The sequence below is a fragment of the Cynocephalus volans genome, chromosome 10, assembly GCF_027409185.1.
Source record: "Cynocephalus volans isolate mCynVol1 chromosome 10, mCynVol1.pri, whole genome shotgun sequence".
Taxonomy (NCBI): Eukaryota; Metazoa; Chordata; class Mammalia; order Dermoptera; family Cynocephalidae; genus Cynocephalus; species Cynocephalus volans.
In genome coordinates, this window is record NC_084469.1 from 55,982,812 (window position 1) to 55,998,487 (window position 15,676).

The 15,676-nt window shown below is 51.5% G+C and overlaps 1 protein-coding gene across 4 annotated transcripts in view; it reads left to right on the forward strand.

Annotated features, from left to right (window-relative positions):
* The window catches only part of SIPA1L3 (signal induced proliferation associated 1 like 3), a 230,366-nt gene that overhangs the window by 211,192 nt on the left and 3,498 nt on the right, over positions 1-15,676 (forward strand). The window contains exons 17-21 of one of the 4 annotated variants that reach the window (XR_010024615.1): positions 3,265-3,430; positions 4,343-4,601; positions 8,386-8,529; positions 14,119-14,254; positions 14,735-14,826. Coding sequence is in view for 3 of the 4 variants with exons in the window: in XM_063110755.1 (XP_062966825.1) it covers positions 3,265-3,430; positions 4,343-4,601; positions 8,386-8,529; positions 14,119-14,254; positions 14,735-14,855 (826 nt within the window). In the remaining variant the exon portion in view is untranslated. Of the gene's footprint in view, positions 1-3,264; positions 3,431-4,342; positions 4,602-8,385; positions 8,530-14,118; positions 14,255-14,734; positions 14,868-15,676 lie in introns of those variants that run through there. The other 3 variants (XM_063110755.1, XM_063110753.1, XM_063110754.1) reach the window with 3 other exon arrangements.

Consider the following 15,676-nt stretch of genomic DNA (forward strand, 5'->3'; position numbering starts at 1 on the left):
GATACCAAGGGACAACTGTGCTTTGCGGTGCCACAGTCAGCCTCATCCGTCCCCTGCTGGTGGCTCCTGTGTTTGCTCCACAAACAGGACCCCAGGAAGTGTCCCCATACACATGGCACTATGAGTTCACACAGGCCTTTCTGAAGGACACTGTTGTAGAAGTAGAACTGCCAGGGCAGAGAGTGCCCATTTTAAAGTTTTCAGCAGGTCTTTTTGCACCCTTCTCAGGAGAGCCTTGTGGACAATGCACCTCTCTGTCCTGAGTCGTGCTGAAGGCCAAGCCTGCTTTCTCACCAGGGGAGACAGGCACGCTGGGCCCCTCCCAATGCACAATGGGCCTGCACTGAGTCGCTCTCTCCCGTGCAGAGGGCTCTAGGAGATACCAGAAGCAAAAGCGGGGAAGCAGGGGCATCCCCTTCCAGCTTCCACAAAAGAAACACTTACTCTTTGGGGTGTGTGTGTGTCTATCTCTCTTTCTGTCTTTATCTCTTTCTGTTTCTCTTTTGGATCTAAAGCTTTTAATTTGCTCAGAGGATACACTTCCCTGATATCTGGAATTCTGATTTGGGGAGGAAAATGACCTGACAAGAAAAAACTTGCCACCTTCTCTCTCCTCCTTTGTTAAAATCCCAAGGCTGGCAGCTGAGAGAGGGAGAAAGAAAATGCAGACTTCAAAACCCTCGGGAGCCCAAGACATCTTATTTCTTCTCTAGGTTCAAAGACTCTTCTTCTTTCTTGAGTTACAAAATGATAAAGTCCAGGTGTCAGCTTTTTTAAACTAGTTTTTATTGTTATTATAACACATAATTATGGTTTAAAATAAACTCAGACAGTTCAGAAGGATATCAGATGAAAAAGCAAAAGTCTCATTTTCCCACCTCCTAATAAGACTCCATCCCAGAGGTAATCATTGTTCATAATTTCTTCCAGAAATTTTTTTCTGCATCCCGACCATAATTTTTAATCAAATGTGATCATGTTTCATGTGCTATATATCTTTTTTCATTCTGTCACTGTGATATAAACATAATAGTCAAGCTTGGCAGTGGCACCTGTAGGCTCTGCAGCCCAGTGGCCTCAATTTGAATCCTGACTCCTCCACTCACAGGCTGTATGTCATTAGACAAGTGGCTTAACTCCTCTGTGCCTTACTTGCCTCATCTATGAAATGGGAGACTAGTAGTGCTTAATGCATACGGCTATGGTGAGGATCAAATGAGTTCGATGTGTTCCAAGGGACACCCAAGACCTCACTGTGGTGTGGTTTACATTCAGCTGTGTAGACCGACAGTAGGAAAGACAAGAAGACAATTAGAGCTTGCAGTAGCTGCTCTGAGGAAAAATGATGAGGGTAGTATGTTGAGACAATGATCTTCAAGTCAGGGACAGTGTTATATAGTTACTTTAACCTCTGTGTGCCTCAGTTTCCCATCTGTAAAATGGGGATGATGATAATAGTGGCTCCCTAGGAAGACTACTGTGTGGATTTAACAAGTTAGCATGCCTAGAGACCTCAGGACGGTGCCAGGTGCATGGTGAGGGCTGTGCTCCTGTTAGCTGTCATCATTTCTCTCCTGGGGGGTAGCGATGCCTCAGGTCAGGGCCCGGTTTTCACCAGGGAAGTAAGACCTGAGCCCAAAGGCTGGGCAAGAGGAGACAGGGGAAGTCAGCATGGCCCTGGAGGCCACTGAGTGGAGGACCTGGAAACACAGCGGGGCCAGCCTTGGCCAAGAGGGAATTGTGGAGCCCTGGGTGATGGGCTGTGGAGCCCGGCCAAGGTGGTAAGGGGCTGAGCAGCTGGGAGGGTGCTAGTCAGCCTCAGGTAAACTGTGACGAGAGCAGCCCTCATTTTTCAGCATCAGCTCTGTGTCAGGTGCTGGCCAAGTGCTTGGCAGAAAACCCCACAACGGTGCTCTGAGGTAAGCATGTTTCCAGATGAGGAAACCAAGGGTCAGAGAGGTGGTGGAACTTGCCCACAGTCCCACAGCAGGAGTGAGCAGAGGCAGGACTCAGATCCAGGCCTGTCCACCTCCAGGGCTCCCACTTTTAACCCCAGGCTGTGCCTCGATGGCCATGAAATCACCAGGTGTTCGGGAATGCAGTTGGCTTTGGGAATGCTGAAGAAGAGGGTGATGATTAGAGCAAGCTGGCACACATGTCACCTTCTGGAACAGGAGGCCCAGCAGAAAAGCAGGGGCAGTAACAGTCAGGGGGCACCAGTCTCCTGCTCGGGGTTCACATGCCTCGTTTCTGGATCCTCCCAGCCACCCCATCATATGTAAGCTCTACAACCCCGTGTGACAGATGAGGAAACCAAGGCGGGGAGCTCCATTAACCAGTCCTAGAGCACCTAGGCCAGAGGTCCGCTGACTGCCACCCAGCACTTGCCCAGAGGGGCTGGTCCCCCCACCAGGGCATTCTCCCTCTTGAGGTCCATCCTTTCTCTGGGCCACCCTCACCTCTCACCTGAACAGCTGCAGGAGCTTGCTCCCCACCTGCTTGCTCCCACCTTGCCCCTATCCTCACAAAGGCCGGTTTTCTGCCCAGCACCCAGAGGGACCCTTGTAAAATGCAAATCAGAACCTAACACTGGCCAGCTCAGAGCCCTCAGAGGCTCCCCAGATGCAATCCCAAGTCCCCACTGTAGCCCGTCCCCTCCCAGACCTCCCCTCCCCAGCACTTCTCACACTCACCAAGCTTGTCCCTCTCACACCTTGGCACTTGCTGTCCCTCACTGGAATGCTCCGCTGCTATGTAAATTCCTTCCTTCCTTCCTGCAGGTTTCTGCTCAGATGTTCCCCTCTCAGAAAAGCCATCCCCCCAGGCTGGCCCGTGGCTCACGTGGGAGAGCGTGGTGCTGACAACGCCAAGTCAAGGGTTGAGATCCCCTTACCAGTCATCTTTTAAAAAAAAAAAGAAAAGCCATCCCTGATCTCCATCGATCCCCATCCCTTTACCTAACTTTATTTTTCTTCAGAACATCTCTCTTCCTACTTATGGGGTCTCTCTGTTCATTTGTTCAACATCAGTCTCCCTTACTCGTGTCGTCTGTGTTTACTGCTGTATCCCCAGCACCAGGAACAGGCGTGGCACACAGCAGGTTCCCAGGAAGTGTGTGTGGAAGGAGGAGCCAGGGTGCTCTTCTGTCACACTTTCGCCAGGCAAGGTAGAGGGGCTGCGGCCAACCTTCTTGAATTGGAACAGCTTTTAGAAGTGACTGGAACTTCCCCAAGACCCCGCTGACCCCTGACGCTGTTGTTCCAGGCAGGTGGACACCAACACGAAAAACGTCTTTGGGCAGCCACGGTTGAGAGCATCCCTCCGAGACCTGCGGTCCCCACGGAAGAACTACAAGTCCACCATTGAGGACGACCTGAAGAAACTCATCATCATGGACAACCTGGGGCCAGAGCAGGAGAGAGACATAGGAGTACGTAGTGGCCACTGCCCCCGACTCTCCACAGAGTCAGCAACCCAGTGGCCTAGGGGAGGACGGGGAGGAGGGTGGCACTCCCTGCGGTCACTCCAGCCTCTCTCCCTGAGTCCTCAGCCATCAGCATATGCCAGCCCTGTTTGGGCATCTGTAGATTCATGGCCGAGAGTCAGGGCGTCGCATTAGTCAGGGAGAGAATTTCAGTTTAAACCAGCCCAGGCAGGCATGCAGGCACCTTATTCAGTACTAGAGTACCTCATGCCTCTGGGAAGACCCGGGTCTCATGTTCTTCTCCTGGAGCCAAGGAAAGAAACAGCCCCCATCCATGCAAACTGCATGGACCAACAATGAGCAGGGGTTCCCAGGGGAAGTTGAGACCCTTGTTACCCAAGAACAAGGAAGGCAGGAGCAGCGGGCACCGTGGGACCTCCAGTGTGCCTGCTTCTTGTCACCTCCTGTCCCTGCCTCCTCCTGACTGGCCTCACCCTTGGGCACGTGCTCTCTTGTGGGGCCCAAGGTAGCCCCTATCTCTTGGGTTAGGCCCCGCCAGCCCAGGGCTCTAGGGGAAGAGAGCATTTCAGCCCCAGTGGTCCCCGCCGAGCCCCAGCACTGGTTCTCATCGGTCCCACTCAGCTCGCACCAGCTCCCTGAGGGAGGCGTCCATCTGGGCCCTCACCTGGAGCTGCAGGGTGGGGTCGGCCCACCAGAACCAGAACCCGAGAGCCACAAGTTGGGGGTGGGGGAGACTTCTAGGGGAAAATTGGGGCTCTTTGATCAGCAAGGGGGCAGAGATAGATGCTGGGTGGGTAAGAATTTACCACAAATGTTCGGGATGGGAAGAAACCTCTGAGGAATGTGACCATAGGTCAGGCTGTGACCTTGCCCTGCATCCCATCCCTTTCTTGGCAGCAGTCACCGCAGAAGAGCCTGCAGCGGACACTATCAGATGAGAGCCTGTGCAGTGGGCGTCGGGAGCCCAGCTTTGCCAGCCCCACTGGTCTGGAGCCGGGCCTGCCCAGTGATGTGCTCTTCAGCAGCACCTGCACCTTCCCCTCCAGCACGCTGCCCGCCCGCCGCCAGCACCAGCACCCCCACCCACCCGGCGGCGGCCCCAGCACTGGCCCCGCCACCGGCCCCGCCACCAGCAACAGCTTCCCAGAGAAGAAATGTGAGCCTGGGCACCAGGGCTGGTGTGGAAGTTACCCCAGGATTGGGAAGTGGGGGACACTTGAGAGGGGAGGTCACCTGACCGTCAAAGACTAGAGGTCATCAGTGTCAGGGTCATCGGGGTAAGGAAACTAGGGTGCACATGAGCCTTGGGGGGCCTGATGGTGGAGCATCAGGGGGTGTCCTGGGCATCGGGAGTCAGGAGCACCCAGGGACCAGGGTCACCAGGTACCGGGAGAGGAAGTCAGCCTTCTAGGTGTAGGCCTTAAGGATCGAGGTTTGCATTAGCTGCCCCCAGCTCCCTGAACCACACCCCCAGCCTCCCTGTTCCAGCACCAAGTAGCTTGCTTCATGCACATTTATTTACTTACCTGACTCCCCCCCAAGTTTGCAACACTTGGGGGCAAGGTGCAGGGGTATGACTTATCCACCCCTTTATTCATCCAGCAACTATTTACTGAGTATCCCCATGAACAGGGCACCCATGCACAACACCCTCATCAGAAAGCCAGGAGCCGGCTAGAGTCGGCTGTGCCCTTGATCCACTCCATATCCTAAAGGCTCTAAAACTGAAAAGCCATATGTAAGTTTGTGCCAGGCTCAGCAAAACCCGACCTGAATGGACGTGAGGCTATTTATAGTTCTTATTTAAGCCACTTGGTATGAGTAATTTGTTTCCTTGCATGACACTGGTGTGTCGAATACAGGGTGCTGCCTGGCCTTTGGGGTGTGTGATGTAATGTACAGCATCTGCACACCTTACTGTTTCGCAAATCCAAACAAATCTTGAATTCAGAAGAGGGATTGTGCCCTGTATCATCTAGACGGAGCCTCTCACACACTTTTAGGGGATGGGATAGGAGACTCTGGGACTTTTTTGAGGGAGTTTATCTCCCCCCTTAAAATTCTTCCATGGTTCCCCCATCGACCTAGTATCTGCATCTGTACTCCTTGCCCTGATGTTTTAGGGCTCCCACCCCAGGACCCAACCTCAGCCCCTGTACCTCATGGAACCCACCAGACTTTTCCCTCCTCAGGGCGTTCCACATAGCTCTTCCCTCTGCCTGCCATGCTCTTTCCCCAACCCTCCCCTGGGCAGCTCTGGCTTATCCATCAGGGCCCAGCTCAGTAAGCCTTTCCTGGAAGTTTCCCCCAAGCCCCAGGCTAGTCCTTTTGCCCGTCTTGCGCTCCAGAGCACCCTGGTCCTCCCCTCATTGTCTGCCTCCTGCACACGTTTCTGGTGCTAGACACTGAGGATGAATTCCCCACACCCCCCTAAGTTTCACTGTTTGTCTCCTTCCCTTATCTCTCACCTTCGCCACTCTGTCTGGGTCTCAGGCAGGGCCTGGCACATAGAAGGCATTCCACACAGCAGGCAGGAAGCAGGTGAGAGAGGGGCCAAGGCAGAGAGTTGGTGCCCAGAGGACATAGATACAGACTTGACAGATTTGAACAACTCTGACTAGCTCTGCCTCATTCTTTCAGTCTCAGCTCAGATGCCCCATCTGCCAGGAAGCCCTGCCTCTCCCCACCAGCTCCTGTGGGACCCACAGCCCCCCAGGTTTCTCCCCGTCTATCCATCCCTGATCATTCTGCCTTATGTTTCCCCATCCAAGCCCCATATTCACTCTGGCTCTCACTGTATGAGAATGGGCCTCTCCCCAGCCAGACCGGGAGCTCCCTAACGGAAGGCCTGGGGTCATCTCAGTCACAGCTGTGACCCCAGCTTAGGGCCCTCTGTCTCACAAAGCACACATACACCTCTCTGTGCCCATTTGACTCCCCCATCTCCCTGAACCAAGGACAATTCCATCTGACCTCAGCTTGACCAGGTCCTGATCCTTTCCACCTCTCCAGAGCCCTTCCCAAGCCACGTCCCAGCTGAAGAGACATGGGTAGCCCAGGCCTGAGCTTTACTAACAAAGGTCCTTCAGGCAAAGGAGCCTCTTGCATGGTGCCACTGATCAGTTGCTCAGCAATGGCAGCTGCTCCCACAGCCCCCACCAGCTGAGCAGTGAGCTGCGGACAGCTGGAGAAGAGCATCATGGAAGCCCAGGGAGCAGGCCCTCGATCATTCTCCCCTTCAGCTAACGCTTACTGTGTGCCACTCATCCGACAGCTAGGTGGCCTGAGTTTGGGTCCCGGTCTTCCACTCACAAATGTAACCTCTCTATGCCTGTTTCTTTGTAAAATATGACCGAAAATAGAGACCACCTCACCAGGTGAATAGAATCAAACAAGTGAATATATGGAAAACAATTAGCATAACATCTACTATGTAGTAAGCATTGAAAAACTACTAGCTATTCATTATTTTCTTGCTAGTATTCTGTCATCTGGAGTAAGCATCTTAATTCGTCACTAGTCAGGTATTGACCTCTGGACTAGAGAGTGAGGGTTAAAGCAGAGTATATACAACAGGGACCTTCTAAACCTCAGAACCCACATGTGGTTGGGCTTGGAGCTGGGCCTGCATCCGACCACCCACTTCAAATCCCTGCGCTCCCGCTGGCATGTGCAAACCCAGGTGAGGCAGCTTCTTGCTCTGAGCCTTGATTTCCTCCTCCATACCAAGGGAACATAACAACACCTCCCCCGGCTAATGGTGATGTCGTAAGATGCTCCCCATAGCACACTCAGCACAGTGCCTGGCACAGTGCAAGTGCCCAGGGGACATGGAGCAGATACGCTTCACTGTCAGCCAGGAACGTGGAGCCACCTCAGGCGTGTTTCCTGACCTCTCTATGCCCCCTGTCCCCTCCCGTTAGGGGCTGTGAGGGGTCAGCAAGCCTACATCTGGCACTCTCAGTAGCTGCAGCAAATGCGGGTACGGGCACGAAGCTTGTGCTCTCCATCACTCCCCAAACCCTGAGACTTCAGGGGCCTCTTTCTCTGCCTGGCATGTCATACCTGAACCCACCCGGTCTCCCATGTCCAAACACTGTCCATACACTGACCACCCAAATTTATATCTGCACCCTGGTGCTCTCCTCAATTCCTATGGCCGGGCCTCATCCTACTGTCTCTTTGTGGTGTCTAATGGCATCTCCACTTAACACCTCTAGAAACAAACTACTAGTCCCCCACCCCCAGCCTTCTCCATCTCAGAGCCAGCTCCATCCGGCTGTGCCCAGGCCCAACCCCTTGATGTCATCCTGCATCCTTCTCTTTGTCTCACACCCACATCCGTTCTTCAGAAAATTCTGCTGGCTTCATCTGCAAAATAGATCCAGAATCCACCCACTTGTTCCACCACAGCCCCACTCTGGTCCTGTCCGCTGGTGTCTCCCTTGTGTGTTGTCACAGCAGCCTCCTCACTGCTCCCTCCCCCCAGCACACACACACACACACACACACAGTCTGTCCCCATGAGCCCGTCACTTCTCTGACTTCACTTCCTACCACTCCCTACCACTCTCTTCTCTCACTCATTCTGTCCCAGCAACATGGGCCTTTTCAATGTTCCTTAAATCTGCAGGCACATCCCTGTCTCAGAGATTTTATGCTGGCTGTTCCATCTGTCAGAATGCTCTTCCCTCAGGTGTCCCCCTGGTTCATTCCCGTTCTTCAGAGCTTGGCTCAAATTTCACATCTGCATCAAGGCCTCTTCTAGCACCATGTTTAAAGTTGCACCCACACAAGCATCCAACATTCTGGTCCCCTTATCATGCTGGAGGTTTTCCCTGGCACTGCGGTCTTCTAATAAGCAGTATCATTATTAAGTGACTTGTGTCTCCCACGCTGTCATGCTCAACTACTTCCCTGTCTCCACCCTCCCCACCCAGCTACCATCTCAGCCTCAGAGCTCGCGCTGGCTGATGGGCGGGACCGGCCATTGCGGCGCCTCGACCCTGGGATGATGCCACTGCCCGATGCGGCGGCTGGCCTCGAGTGGTCCAGCCTGGTAAATGCAGCCAGGGCATACGAAGGTAAGCACTGTCCACCCAACCCTGCGAGATTGCACCCCCTCTCTGTTCTAGAAGGATCAATAGAGGGCCTGTGGCTTTGCAGGAGGGATACATTCAGGTTCCAGAATCAGGGGGAGCAGGGCACATCCTGCCCTGTCATTTGCTCACTATGCAACCCTGGGCAAGTGTCTTTATCTCTCTGATCCCCAGTTACCATGACTACCAAGCAGGGACAGCGACTGCACCAACTGCCTGGGGCTGCAGTAAGAAGTAAATACTGTGTATAAAACATGTTAGGCCCAGAGCAAGCCCTCAACAGATAATACCTTATACTATTATTACAGTACAAACTTGCACTGATCCAAATTAGATTTGAATTGGTTTGGCTGTGTGGTGCAGAAAACCTGAATTAACAATGCTTAAACATGCAAGGTTTTATGTGGTAAAAATTCCTGGGGTGGGCAGTCTGGGGCTGGTGTGGCCCTTACACAAATTCATCAGGGCCCAGGCTCCGGCCACTGTGCTGCCATTTCCAGGTGCCTCACCCTCACCATCCGAGATGCTACTAGAGCCCTAGCCATCACGTCCAGCTCCAGCCAGCAGGAAAGAGGAGGACACATCCCTTCACTTTAAGGACACTTACTCCTACACTTAGTTCCCATTGACCAGAGCCTCATCTCATGGCCACACCTAGCTATAGGGCAGGCAAGGAAGGAAGCTATGTGCCCTATTAAAATTTGTGATTTGTTACTACAGAAAAAGGGAAAACAGATTATGAAGGACAGCTAGCAGTCCGCCCATTTCCTTCCCAGGTGACCTTGGGCAAGTGGCTTTATCTTTCTAAGCCTCGGTTTCATCATCTATAAAACGGGACCCATTATGATCCCTGACAAACACAAATGTATTTTTTTTTATTTGAATTTATACATTGTAATTATACATACTTATGGGGTACACAGTCTGATATTTTGATACTTATATATGTTGTATAATAATTGGGTCAGAGTAGTTAATATATCAGTCACCTCATGCATTTATCATCAAATGTATTCTTCTGGCACATTTCTTCTCATCTTTCAGGCCACGGCTTGGCCATCCCTCCTCCAGGAAGCCATCTCTTTTATCCCCTAGTCTGAATCAGGCACCTCGTCTGAGCTCCCACAGCCCTGACCCCTCCAGTCTGTTGCTATCTTACGATGGTTCTGTCTCCCCACTGCACCAGAAAGGCAGGACCCAGGGCTGTCTCTGTCACCACTGGGAGCCCAGCTCAGGGTCTGACACAGGGAAGGATATTAAACCAGACCCATATGGTACACTCCATGTTTGAGCTGGTCCACGTCCAGAAGGAGGCCCTGAAGGAAGCTCCCTCCCTCATTTGCATCCATTCATTGCCTCTGTCCTGTTCTGCAGCCTGCCTATCCACAGGAGGAAGGCAGTCAGGCATCGTTACACTCTGGAACCACTGGGGAATGGTTACTGAGCAGTGGCTCAACACTGCAGGTAAATTTGAACCTGCAGAGGCCTGACAAGTTCAGTGTGGAAGAGCATTGCTCAGTGGCACTTCCTGGAGGAAGTGACTCCAGCCATGATGACGTGAGGGAGCATCTACTGTGAGCCAGGACTTTATCACTTTACAAACATCATCTCTTCTGAGCTCCAGTCTGAAGGATGTATTGGGACTCCCACTTACAGATGAGGAAACTGAGGCTCGGCTATCACAAAATCACCTGGGTTCAGTCACCTGGCACATGAGGCCAGGATTTGGACCCAGGACTGAACCCCCCTCCAGAAAAATGGGCATAGGACATTGATAACACCAAGGTCCAGGGTTCAAGCCCTGTACCAGCCAGCCGCCAAAAGAAAAACAGACTCAGATGGCTCTCACACTTTTGAAAATACCATTCAGCCTCTCTCGTAATAAGATAAATGCAAGTTGAAACTCACTGAGATACAGTTCTTCACATCTCAAAGTGCCAAGATGGAGTTTGATAACACTGTGTGGGTGAGCAGGGGGCAAAGGGGCCCTGCCTGCACTGAGTGCAGTGTAAGCTGGGTGCAGGCCCCTGTGGAGGGCAGCTCTGCTGTACCTGCAACCAAATTTAAAATGCACTCGCCTTTGGCTGAGCAATTCTAAGTTTTTGGTAATCCTGGCATGAGGACTGCCTTTCCTCTAAACCCGACCTAGTTGCCCATCATCATATGGTCCATCCAAACCTGAGCAGAACTTTCCTCAGGCTGACCCACTATCCAAAGGGCCAAGGAGGGAAAGCGGAGGTGATTTTGGTAAAAATCGGGCCCCCATGTATTTTTTGGTTCATGTATTAGTTCCACAAACTAGATGCTGCTGGCCCCGAGGACTTCACATCCCACGTACAAGACTCGGGCTTTATCAGGCTGAGCGTTACTTGGGCCTGTGACCTCGGGAGGGAGGAGAAGGAATGGGAGCCAGCGCAAGGCCTGAAAAGTGAAGGCACCACAGGCTCCCGAGCAAGGAGGGTGCTGGTTAACAAGGAAGCTGGAGCCTACTGTGTGTCCCTGAGGACATGTGGGTTTTCAGCGCTGGATTTGGGAGCCAGGAGGTGGGTATGAGGGCCTTTAGTGAATGTCCTTTCCAAGTCTCCTCAAGATCCTCCCATCACCTTGGGCCCCAGGGGAGTCTCACAGTAGCCTGCAGGGTCTTCATTCCCTGGGTTCCCCAGAAGAGTGGGCAGGGTCTGCGCTACAGCCCAGGGCTCCTTATGCCATAGGAGTATAAGGGTTGGGGGTTCTGGGTGGAATCAGGGAAGGGGTATGGGGCAGCTGGGCCATCTCCTCTCTCCCCTGGATCTCCAAGCATCCTGGGGCCAGGATGACTGGTTCTGGGCCAGTGGGAAGCGGATGCGAGGCCTCAGGCCTCTCTCTGGAGACCCAGATGCCATCAGCTGTGGCACTATCGTGCTCTGTCCAGACATGGCTGCTGGGAAGGGCTGGGACAGCCAGAGACCCCTGTCCCCAACACAGCCACTCCATTCACCCCAGCCTTCCTGGGAAATGTGCACCTCATGGCAGAAAGCTTAGGGAGCCTGGTTGATGGCACTGATTCTTCACCCGGGCCGTGCATCAGAGTCACCTCGGGAGCGTTTCCCTTCTTTATAAAATTAATAGATGAGCCACAGAAGGTTGGCGGAAGGGAGGTGACAGTGTAGCAGAAAGGCCTGAAAGGAAACACACCAGCGTTGTGATAGCAGTTACCTCCCTGGGAGGGGAAAGGGGCCAGCGGTAGAATAGAAGTCAGGGTGGGTTCAGCTTATTGTAAGGTTTTTATTGTTTTGTTTTGTTTTGTTTTTTAATGAAGATATATGTAGGTTTTCCTGTGTAATTCAAAAGGAATTCTTAACTTTGGTAGGTGTTTTCATGGCATAGTTTTGTTTAAAAAAAAAAAACAAAAACCCAAGTTCAAGGGTTCAGATCCCCTTACCAGCCAGCTGCCAAAAAACAAAACAAAATGTTTCTTCACTAGAAATACTTAGTGAAGTTTCTACAAGTGAAATATAAAGATGTCTGTGATTTGCTTTAAAATATTCTAGAAAAAGAAAATAAGTAAGGAGGTGGGTACATCTTGTGGTACCAGAAAGTAAGGAAATGCTGGGGGGGGGGGGGCGGGACACACGTAAAAAGGGACATACGAGCAAACCTGGAGAGCGAACCATGGGGAACATGGCCAAATTTGGAGCAACTTAATTTGAACAACAAAATAAAAATAATATTGGATTATAACCCAAAGAATAAAATCAATATCCATGAGCCAGTGCTCCCATGAGTAAATAAGTGATTAAACAAATGGTGAATAGACAATAAGTAAAAAATAAGTGAACAGACAATCCAAAGACTCTTTCTCACAGGGTGAGTCCAGTGAATAAACCTAGAAGGAATGAGGGAAATAGAAAATCATCATTAGAGCAACGCCACAATAATTGTAGTAGGCAATACTACCTGATGATTGCTTAGAACTAGTGGGGAAATTTTTTAGTAGAAACAGGGCATCAGAGTGTCTACCCAGAAATATTTGCGAATTATTGTGGTGGTCCACAGATTCTTTCATACTTGTCCAAGGGTGGGGGGAGGGAAACCAGAGTGGCTGTGTGTTGAAAATTGTTGAAACTGGTGATGGGGTTCCTGAGGACTCATAACATGATTTTCTCTGCTTTGGGGCATGTTTGAAATTGTTACTATAAAAATATTTTCAGGGCCAAGCCCGTGGCTCACTCGGGAGAGTGCGGCGCTGGGAGTGCAGCGGCGCTCCCGCCTCAGGTTCGGATCCTATATAGGGATGGCCGGTTCGCTCACTGGCTGAGCGCAGTCACCAAAAAAAAAAAAAATTTTCAAAGAGAATAAACATTAAATTCAAGATAGAAAAAAATAAAGCAGCTATAAAGGATATTATTCAGAAAATTGGAGAAAATTTGAAGATGACTATATATTACATAACATTGTGTAAATGTTAAATTTCTCAAGTATGACAGTGATGTTGTGATGACATAGGAGGGCGTCCTTATTTTTGGGCAGAGATAAAGTGCCATGATGTTGCAGTTTACTCTCAAATGGTTAGAGGAAGAAATATACACATGCAGATAAGGAAGGAGAGAGAAAGTAAATATGGCAAAGTGTTATCCATGGGTGGCTCTAAGCAAAGAATATTCAGGATTTTACTGTGCGGTTTTTACTTCAGGCCGAGAAATGGAAAAAGTTGAATCTGGGAAGCCTGCTTGGCCTGGGGCTCGCCCTCTCAGCCCTGGCAGGCGCCTGCACAGCCCCCTCAGCTTTGCCCCTCCACTCCTGGTGCTGCCCTGTCTCCACATGGCACTTGGCACACATGGACACCTTGTTTTTAATGCCCCCAGGTATTTCATCTTCTGACCGAGAATTCAAGGCACACCAGACCAGCCACTATTTGAGGGCACTGGGATTGTCACCAGTTCTTGCCTTTACATTAAGATAACTTACCAGTCACATTTGAAAATGCAGAGGGCTCAGGCCTGCCCCTAGAGCAGGTCACATGTCTAGGGTGGGACCCAGGAATCTTCATTTTAACTGGCAGCCCCATGTGATTTCTCGCTTCAAGAGGCATGATATTCTCTGTCTCATTTTTCCTTTTGCTTTTGAAATTTTACAGACCTTCTCAGAAGTTGAGTGGAAAGTTCAATGAATCTCCATGTTCCCATCACCCAGCTTCAATCCCATCTGCTTTGGCCACTTTTTTCATATCACTTATTTGTTGAAACCAGGTCATTTATACTGAGAACATGCCAGGTTCTGAATTTGGTCGGTTACTTGCTCACACTGTCTAACTTGTTTCCATATCCCTTGTATTGTGTAATTGGATTTAGAGGCTTGATCAGAATTAGGGTGGGATTTTGTTGTTTGTGTTCTTGTTTGTTTGTTTGTTTGGATTTTCTGGCAGGAATCCATTCTAAATGCCTGTATGACCAGTCAAGTGTGATTGAAAATGTCATGGAGGTTTGGGTGGGAGGTTTGCAGGGAAAGGCATGGTCAGTTGGATGGGGGATCAGCGAGGAGCCCTGCTGACCCCACCCACAGAGAACTTAGCCCCCTCCTCTCTCTCCCCTCCAGTGCAAAGAGCCGTCTCGCTCTTCTCTCTAAACGACCCAGCCCTGAGCCCGGACATTCCACCTGCACACAGTCCTGTCCACAGCCACCTGAGCCTGGAGAGGGGGCCCCCGACCCCCAGGACCACCCCTACCATGAGGTGAGGTTTCCGCAGGAACATCCAGGGGCCCAGCAACCCGTGTCCCTATAGGTAGCAGGTCTGTGCAATGAGAGGGACACCTAGTGAAAGGTAACCGCCAAGGTCACCCCCACCACTACCTTGGCAGGAGCTGGTAGAGCAAATAATTCCCTCTCCTAACAGACTCTGAAGTAGTTACACTGTGCCAGTTCATACACTGGGGACCAGCAGTGACCAAGGTCTGTCCGCACACATATCCTGGTCCAATGGAAGTGACACTTTAATCATTACTCACACAATTGTTTGACTTCCAGCCTTGAAAAACGCTGGTGTGCCCCAGTCTCTCAGCTCTCTGTCTCTCATCTGCGCATCCCCTGCCCCTTGGCCTCACCCTCCCGGTCTCCATTCTCTCATCTGTCTGCCCCTGGGCCTCCTCTTCTAGGGATTTCTAGATCATGCAGACTTCCGCCGAGCATTTACCTGTCCTGTCTTCCCTGCCAGGTCCTGTCCCCCGGAGGGAGGCTTCCTGGGGAGGAGGAGGACAAGGAGCCAGACATCTCACGTTTGCCATCTCACATGTGGCTTCTCACAGAGTGCGACATGTTTGACTTCACTGGCTTAGCAGAAAATAAAATTAAAAAGAGGCAGCAAGAGTGTAAACGACACGTTCTGCCTGTACAGGGATTTAAATAGTGCATTTCACACCTATCTGCACACCTCACAGTGCAGGGTTCTGTGTACAACAATCCGCACACTATACTTCATGGGCAGTTGAAGCAATTTTTTGAGGATAATTTTGATTGTTCATGTTTTTTGTTTCACACACTGACTTCAGAACTCAACCTCCACCGAACATGTGGGCCCACTGTGATCACAAGAAACAGGCAGTCGCAGAGCGTGCTGCTGTAGTGAGGATGGGAACAGGTGGGGCGTGGATCGTGGCGGGACCGGTGGCCCCCAGGCACACTCTTCGATTCCCTTTGCCGCTGTACTGGCCCCTCCTCCCACCTCCCTTGGCAGCTGCAGGTCCCCAAGGTTCAGGTCTATGGAGGGATGAAAGTGGTGGGAGAGACATGAGGGCCGACACCCTGCCTCCCTTCTCATCTGCCACAGCCCCTCTCCCCTACCCCTCCACCAAATGTGTGCACCCACAGCGCCCGGTATCCACCTTCAAACCCCGCTCCAAGCAGGAGGGGGCTGGGAGACTCTGCACAGAGGAGAAGATACAGGCTGTGGGTCCTGGGTTCAAATGCCAGCACCAGCACTTGGGTGGGTGACGTTCCCTGCCTGAGACTGGGCTCCCTCCTTCCCTAGGTGGGTAACGATGTGGTGCCCTCAAAGGCCACAGTGGGCAGGGGATCTCTGTTAGATCTAGAGCCGGGTAGCCCAGGACTTCACACAGGTGGGCTCTCAGTGATGGAAGGACTGTCATCATCACTGTCA